This window comes from Macaca nemestrina, chromosome 10, assembly GCF_043159975.1.
Source record: "Macaca nemestrina isolate mMacNem1 chromosome 10, mMacNem.hap1, whole genome shotgun sequence".
Taxonomy (NCBI): Eukaryota; Metazoa; Chordata; class Mammalia; order Primates; family Cercopithecidae; genus Macaca; species Macaca nemestrina.
Window position 1 is genome coordinate 63,831,368 of NC_092134.1, and position 9,090 is coordinate 63,840,457.

General features: G+C 42.8%; 1 protein-coding gene across 1 annotated transcript; it reads left to right on the plus strand.

Moving 5' to 3' along the window:
- The first annotated feature begins 2,250 nt into the window (after positions 1-2,250).
- Positions 2,251-4,608, plus strand: LOC105473393 (leucine rich repeat containing 10). The gene has a single exon (XM_011727193.3). It carries the CDS (start codon positions 2,339-2,341, stop codon positions 3,176-3,178), a length of 840 nt encoding a protein of 279 aa, XP_011725495.1. The 5' UTR covers positions 2,251-2,338; the 3' UTR covers positions 3,179-4,608.
- Positions 4,609-9,090: the final 4,482 nt, after the last annotated feature.

Genomic DNA, 9,090 nt, shown 5'->3' on the forward strand with positions numbered 1-9,090 from the left:
AAAATGATAAATGCCTCTAGTTAAAAAAAAAATCAAGAGTACAAAAGGATCTAAATGGAAAAGTCAGCATCCCTATCACCCACAAACCCTCAGGTAGATTCTCCAGAGTTAATCACCATTATTTCTTACAGATATTTTTATGCACACACAAAGATATACATTTATTTTTTCACAGATGGGAATCATTAAAAAACTATTCTGAAATTTGCTTTTATCCCTTCCTACTTTATTTATCTGGAATCACTTCCCATATCAGTATATGTGGATTTACCTCCTTATTTTTAACAACTGCTGTATGTATAAAGTAATATAACAGATAAGCCCCCAATCTCAATGACGTCACATAATTAATATTTATTTCTCATTTACCTCAATCCAACTGGGGATCAAGTGGGAGTGAGGAGGGTAAGGAGATATTTTGCTCTTAGCACTTATTCAGGAATCCAGGATGACCACGGCCCTGCCACCTTCAACATATGACTTCCACATACTTGGTGGCTCCTAAAGTCACTCTGGGTGACAATATCCAGCCAGTAGATGGGGAAGGAGAGTGTGGAGAAGGGTGAAAGGTTTGTTTTACAGTAAGCCAAGTCGAGAGGTGACATCTAACACTTTTGCACACATTACTTTGGCCAGAACTTGAAGACTTTCACCTGCAGACCAGCACCAGGAAACTGTCCCAGCTGGACAGCTGCTTGTCTGGAACTACTGGACACTATGGAAGGGAAGCACAAACCTTTCATGGGCGGTCAAACATACCTGACACAGATGCACTGTAGGAATACATCCGAATTTATTTAACACCCAGAAGGCTAGCTTTCTTCTCTTTCTTCTGCTTTTCTGCTTATCTTTTGTCAAAGGCAAGTTTTTAAACTGTGGAAAGATATCATCTGATAAGAACGAAGACATGAGAAAGTAGACACCTGTAACCACTGCTGGTGGGTGTGTGTACTGGTTCAGATTTGGTGGGGTACAGAGGAGCCATCAATGAAAAACCTGTAAATGATGCATATCTATGATCCAACAATACATTTTTTTTTTTTTTTTTTTTGAGACAGAGTCTCACTCTGTTACTCAGGCTGGAGTCCAATGGTGCCATCTCAGCTTACTGCAAACCTCTGCCTCCCAGGTTCAAGCAATTCTCCTGCCTCAGCCTCCCAGGTACCTGGGATTACAGGTGCACGCCACCACACCCAGCTAATTTTTGCGGTTTTTATTAGAGACGGGGTTTTACCATGTAGCCTAAGCTGACCTCAAACTCCTGGGCTTAAGTGATCCGCCCACCTCGGCCTCCCAAAGTGCTGGGATTACAGGCGTGAGCCACTGCACCTGGCCTGCTCCAGCAACACTTCTAAGGATGGTTTCCAAAGAAATGAGTGGACTGTTGCTCACATCTGTATGCACATGGATGTTTATAATAGTCGTGCATTGTAAACAACCTAGATGCCTAACCACAGAGAACTGTTTAAATTACTGTACATCCATATAATGGAATACTATGCAGGTGTTAAAAATAATTGCATAGATACCTGCAAACATAAAAATATGTTCATGATATGTCATGATTAAAAAATAAGGTTCCTGGCCAAGTGCCATGGCTCACGCCTGTAATCCCAGGGGGAGGCCAGGATGGGCAGATCGCTTGAGCCCAGGAGTTCAAGACCAGCCTGGGCAACATGGCGAAACCTCATCTCTACAAAAAATACAAAAATTAGCCGGGCATGGTGGTGTGCACCTGTAGTCCTAGCTACTCAGGAGGCTGAGGTGTGAGGATTGCTGGAGTCGAGGAAGTCGAGGCCGCAGTGAGCCAAGATTGCACCACTGTACTCCAGCCTGTGTGACAGAATGAGACCCTGTCTCAAAAAAAAAAGCTCCTAAAGTGCAATTTTAAAAAACAAATGATTACTTATAGCAAAAAGGCTAGAGGACACATGCAAATGTATACAGTATTTATCTCTGCATAATAGAACTATGGGTGTTTTTCGTTTTCTTCTTTTACACCTTTATGTGATGTGTTAATATTTTATCATTAGGGAAAAAACAGCAAAGCTATTTTCAGCTTGAAATGAAAAAAAAGTTGATAAAGGGGATTGGAGCTTAGGTGATTAAAGGCAAGCATGTGAGTCAGACATGGCCTCCCAGCCCCTGCCGGACTGCTGCACTGTCACCAGACACTCAAGTTGCTATCAGGAGCACTTTTCTCTGTCAAAGTGACTGGCTTTTGTCATGCAATCCCCAAGTTATAATGGGAGGGTAGGATAGGCCCCAGAGCAGTCAGCTGAGCCAGCCCCACTCCGTGAGTCGGTCCTCTGGGGCTCACCATACCCCCAGCCTCTGCATGGGGAACACCATCAGGGCCCTCGTGGCCTTCATCCCTGCTGACCGCTGCCAGAACTATGTGGTCAGGGACCTCCATGAGATGCCGCTGGACAAGATGGTGGATCTGAGTGGGAGCCAGTTACGCCGCTTCCCCCTGCACGTGTGCTCCTTCAAGGAGCTGGTCAAGCTCTACCTGAGCGACAACCACCTCAACAGCCTGCCTCCGGAGCTGGGGCAGCTACAGAACCTGCAGATTCTGGCCTTGGATTTCAACAACTTCAAGGCTCTGCCCCAAGTGGTGTGCACCTTGAAACAACTCTGCATCCTCTACCTGGGTAACAACAAACTCTGCGACCTCCCCAGTGAGCTGAGCCTGCTCCAGAACCTCAGGACCCTATGGATCGAGGCCAACTGCCTCACCCAGCTGCCAGAGGTTGTCTGTGAGCTGAGTCTCCTTAAGACTCTGCATGCCGGCTCTAATGCCCTGCGTTTGCTGCCAGGCCAGCTCCGGCACCTCCAGGAGCTGAGGACCATCTGGCTCTCGGGCAACCGGCTAACTGACTTCCCCGCTGTGCTGCTTCACATGCCCTTCCTGGAGGTGATTGATGTGGACCAGAACAGCATCCGTTACTTCCCCAGCCTGGCCCATCTGTCAAGTCTGAAGCTGGTCATCTATGACCACAATCCTTGCAGGAATGCACCCAAGGTGGCCAAAGGTGTGCGCCGTGTGGGGAGATGGGCAGAGGAGACGCCAGAGCCTGACCCTAGAAAAGCCAGGCGCTATGCGTTGGTCAGAGAGGAAAGCCAGGAGCTACAGGCACCAGTCCCCCCTCCTCCACTTCCTCCTACCAACTCCTGAGGAGCTTCAGTTGCAAGTCAGTGCCAGGGACCCAACTGCAGCATGTTTTGGAAGCCTCTCCATTGGAGTGGAAAGGATGGCTCTGGGTCATTTGGGGGTGGCTCTGCTAGTAGAGACTGATGGAGACAGCCAGGTGGAATGCCATAAATCACACTGAGAAAATATTTCTGGCCAACAGCTCTTCTTTCAGAGGGGAGTTGTGTGCCAATGATGGCATGAGAATCCAGAGAATTCTTGTTTGCAAGAAAACAGCTTCTCCATGCAGATATTTTGAAACACTGAAGAGCAAAAATGGCTGGGACACTTTGAACTCCTGCACTCTCCAGAAGTGACTGGTCATGAGGCTCATGAGCTCCTCAAATAAGGTATTTGTCATAGAATTAAATATTCTGGTGGTCTGTCCCTTTGCAGGACATATTTTCTTTACTGTAAATGACCATAAACAGTATCAATGTATCACTGAGGCCACTGAAAAGGACATTTCTACCTAGGCAATCAGATTCACAGAAAAAAGTTGTTTGTTGTTGTAAAGGCTCAAGATGAAACTCTCCCCAGCAGTTTAGTGCCTGCTGAAAAGATCCCTGATGGACAATACCTCTGGTGGACTCCAGCTGCCCCTCTTATTATTATTAGAGACAAGATCTCGCTCTGTTACTAGGCTGGAGTGCAGTGGCACAATCATGGCTCACTGCAGCCTCTAACTACTGGGCTCAAGCCTTCCTCCCGCCTCAGCCTGCCCAGTAACTGGTACTACAGATGTGCGCACCTGGCTAAGTCTCTAATTTTTTCGTAGAGATGAGGTCTTGCTATGTTGCTCGAGCTAGTTTCAAACTCCTGGGCTCAAGCGATGCTCCTGCTTCAGCCTCCCAAAGTGCTGGGATTACAGGCATGAGCCACCACACGCAGCCTTCAGCTGTCACCTTAAACTTGACAATGGCTCATGCTGATTTAGTTCATTTTCCCTAAAGGTTTGAGCCAAGATCTGCTCCCAACAGTTCACTGTCACTGACAATGTTGGAAGTCATCTGGAAAAGATAACCTCTGTGGCAATGCAGTCTCATTAAAGTCAAGCCTTGTTGTGATTCCTGTCTACCTCCCTGAAGCAAAGCCCTTCTGTTTATTCACACTAATGAGCCAGAGCTGAGCTAAATTGAATCCCTGTCCTTGGAGGAAAACCACATTTCCAGAAGCATATTAGTTTAAAGGTAGTAGGTGAGAAATGTGATCACTTGAAACAAGTACTTTGAAATTTGAAGAGCAAGTTGTAGTGTATATAGGAAGTCTCTGCCTCTTTCGCCTAGTATCTCTGCCTTTGTTTCAATGTGTTTTGATTTCTATAGACTGTTTTGACAGTGTATAAACCAAGGTATTTTGTTTTTTGAAAGTATGTAAATTGTGACCTTCTCACAAATATATAAACTTTAAAGAAATTGTTGTTAGTGGGTGATTTAATAACACAATTCTTTATGTACTTGAACCTTTTCAGCAAACAAGGACACAAAAAGTGTCATCTTAACTAAAACATACAGTACCAAGTTTTTAAAAGGACCTTTTCCATAAAAGCATCTTAACCCAACAAAGTTTGGTTCTAAAATGACATTACACAACAGACCTATTTTCATGTATGTCTTCCTACCAGAAATATTTCCTGCTAAACTAAAGGAAGATAAATTTCCATGATATTGCATAATTCCTTCCTACTGCCACCTCCCATCTGCAGAGCGTTTGCAACCCATTGATCAGACTATGAAAAAAGGTCCCTTTAATCATTTAATGTAATAGGTTTAAACTTTCAGGTCAAACATATTTAACTCCTTTAGAAACAAGCCCAGATTTCTGTTGGACAGTTAGGATTTATCTCATTCCTAATGACGGAAGCCAAATTATATTCAGCTGATGATAGAAACTTTTGTCAACAGAACTTGCATTCTAAGCTTAATCTATAGCAAGGTTTATCGATTGCTGACTTTCTTTTGACCCTGTCTTCCCCTTCCCAAGATTAATCGGCCATTCTGTGGTTGCAGACTATAACCATAAAACAGAGTGAAGCCAATTGATCCATACAGAACTCTCATCTACAGAGCTAAATGGTCTGAATCAGTAGTCAAATTATAAACATTTTGGCCCATAATCAAGCTGTTTTATTCTAAAACAATCAATACACAACAGACATTTCTCAAATGGTACGGTCAAGTGTTTGCTGTTGAATTTGCTTTCCAAAAAGTTTTCACTGTAGGATTTCAATCAATTTTATAAAGTATATAAATGCATACTTACATTTCTATAACCCTTCTAATGTTTTCTGGAAATGTTGACATAATTAGAAAGTAAAATAAGAAAATGTTGAAGCACCAAATGTAACATTTTTGCTCCTCATTTTAAGTCTTGAAACTCAAAGTGTTAATGCATCAAAGGGAAAAGGTCTTCCAGAAGTTTACATAGGATTTTAGAGTCCATAAATAAGAGTGATGCCAACTGAAATCTTTAACATGGAATCAATGGAAATGAATCAGCAACCAAATTTGCTTATTTTGTCCTAAAATGTAACATCTCTAGAGTTTGTAATTTTACACTTAAAAGTGGGTTTGTGCCCTAATAAGCAACTGAACTCAAACTAAAGGCACATATCCAACACAGTGAACCAGAAGCAACGTAGCATACTGGCTAAGAACATGGCCTTTCAGACTACCTGGGTTCAAATCCCAGGCTTGCCAAGAACTAGTCAGTTATCATCTGTGTGCCTCAGTTTCCTCATCTGTAAAATGGTAACAGTTTCGGCAGGGCACTGTAAGGATTAAACCAATTACTGTGTATAAAATGCATAGAACAGTGCCTGGCATGTGACAGTGAAGGTTTACATAAAATGTTATTTTACTAAGTATTATACCAGGCAGCACAACACCTATGTTTACCCTAAAAGCAAGTGTAATTCCTTGCTTTAAAAAAAAAAAAAAAAAAAAAGTGGCATCCCATGATTTGCAGGAGAAAAAAAAAGTGGCAATAGAACAACAAAGCTATTTTCCCTTCAGAAAATTTTCAACCATAATATCTAAAGTCCTGAATATAAGAGATATAACCACAATTTGGTCAAATGTTCCTGGCTTACCAAAATAGGAAAACACACAGACATGATTACCAAAGATGCATTTGCAAATTTCTAAATGAATATACTTTGATCCTTATCTATTATTCTAGAATTAACTTAATCACCAAAGTACTTGAAAACACGGGACTATTTCTTGGCATTAAATCTGTTTAAGGGGCAGGAAGCATGTGACTGAAGACATGGGTCCTGTTAGATACTTTTACTCTGCCTTTTGCTCGTTTTTTGTTTGTTTGTTTTTAAGCACACTATTTGTCATCTCAGTACCATAGAAAGGATACTACTACTATTTGAAAACAACAAGATATGCATGCCTTTCTTTCCTTATGGACTGTCCACTTCTGGCAAACACTAAGCAGGTCTTATCATTGAATCATCAGTGCCTTGTACAGTTCCACCACACTTCTTGAAGATGGGAGATTTTGTCAGTACCCAGCCCACGGGACAGGAGGAAAGGCTGACACGTGGAGCGCTGCTAGAGGCCGGGCCAGGTACTTTCCTCAGGTTAAGTTAATTCATGTCATTTTTTCAATACTCCTTTGAAAAGTGCTATTATATACTGCTCACAATTTTAAAATCATAAATGAAATCAGGGTTATCTTTAGTCTTCATATTGAGAATCTGAAAAGTTCTATAGTAATTTTGATTTTTAAAAAGGTTCTCTTTATATCTTCTATTGACCTAATATGCTAATACGGCACATGGCAGACTTTTATAAAGGGTTTTGTACAGAGTATTTTGTTGACTTCTATTATTCGGAGCCCTGGCAAGAAACTGCATTCACCCCATGTGATTACATGGAGAGACTTTAGTGAAGACAGGGTGAAGTGGGGGAAAAAACCAATAGCAACCCAGACACAATAGCAGCAGCTGTCATCACCTGTAAGACCGAACAGGGTAAAAAAACATTTCAGCCGGGCCCAGTGGCTCACACCTGTAACTCCAGAACTTTGGGAGGCCGAGGGGAGGTGGGCCACGAGGTCAGATCCAGACCATCCTGGCTAACATGGTGAAACCCCGTCTGTACTAAAAAATACAAAAAACTAGCCAGGCGAGGTGGCGGGCGCCTGTAGTCCCTCCCAGCTACTCAGGAAGCTGAGGCAGGAGAATGGCGTGAACTCAGGAGGCGGAGCTTGCAGTGAGCCAAGATCCTGCCACTGCACTCCAGCCTGGGCGACAGAGCAAGACTCCTTCTCAAAACAAAACAAAACAAAACACCGTTTCCCAAATCCATTAAGAGCTAAGAGCCATGGTAGAGGTGCTGCCTAACAAAGATATAGTAGCAGGTCTTGCAGGGATGCAGTTACCTCCAGAGACAAAGAGCAAAGGCAGGAAGAGAATAGATTCTGTCTCCCTATCTCCTGCCAGTGCATCCTCAGTTAAAGCAATAGAAAACCAATCCACAGGGAGCTGTGAGCAAGGCAGCTAGCAGGGGAAGACTGGATTTGGGTTTGACGAGTGTAAAACATCAAACCCAAATTATCCTTCCTCAGAGAAAAACTGAAGGTTAACTAGGATAGATTTTAAGCTCCTAAGCACTTAGACCCATTCCAAATTTCTACTTTCAGGTCACAAGTCTTGTGAAAACAAAAACTCACTACTTCCATGCTTGCTATTTCTGAGTTAAAAGAAACTCCTTCCGTCACTCATACACTGTTGGTGGGAATGTAAATTAGCTCCACCTTTATGGAAAACAGTATGGAGGTATCTCAAAGAAATAAAGTTACAACTACCATTTGACCGAGCAATTCCACTTCTGTGTATCTATCCAAAGGAAAAGAAATCATTTTATCAAAGACACCTGCAGTTGCAGCACTATTTACAGTAGCAAAATCACAAAGCCAACCACAAGCCACCAAAAGGTGACTGGACTTTTAAGAATGTAGTACATATACACCAATGGAATACAACACAGCCATAAAAAAGAAAAACACATGTCCTCTGCAGCAACACAGATGGAGCTGGAGGCCATTATCCTAAGTGAACACAGAAACAGAAAATAAAATCTCACATGTTCTCATTTTTAAGTGGGAACTAAACAAAAGCAACACGTGGACTTAAATATGGAGGAAATGGACTCTGGGGACTCCAAAGCATGGAGGGTAAGATAGGCATGAGGGCTGAAGTTACCTATTGGGTCCGGTGTCCAATATATGGGTGATGGATATGCTAGAAGCCCAACCCCCATCATCACACATAATACCCTTGTGACCAAGCAGCACATGTACCCCAAATCTAAAATGGTAAAACCTCCATCCTAAAACTGTTAACAGGCCAGGTGTGGTGGCCCAGGCCTGTAATCCCAGTACTTTGGGAGGCCGAGGCGGATAGATCACAAGGTCAGGAGATCGAGACCATCCTGGCTAACACGGTGAAACCCCGTTTCTACTAAAAATACAAAAAAAATAGGCGGGTGTGGTGGCGGGTGCCTGTAGTCCCAGCTACTCGGGAGGCTGAGGCAGGATAATGGTGTGAACCCAGGAGGCGGAGCTTGCAGTGAGCCAAGATCACACCACTGCACTCCAGCCTAGGCGACAGAGCATGACTCCGTTTCAAGAAAAAAAAAAAAAAACCGTTAACAGGAGTTAGGTCTAGGTCATACTTACCTCTGAAACTGAAAAGATTATTTGTGAACTTGAGATTTTTCTAAAGACAACAATCAGTAAGGGCTTCAGAATATATGAAGGCAAGGTATGGCTATATTTTTGAATATAGTAGTTTCCATATTCTTACTTTTCTAAACTTCTTCATTGGCCAATCTGTTTTAAGGTCTTTGGAGAAAATATGCCTAAGTACCTAAGAAAATATG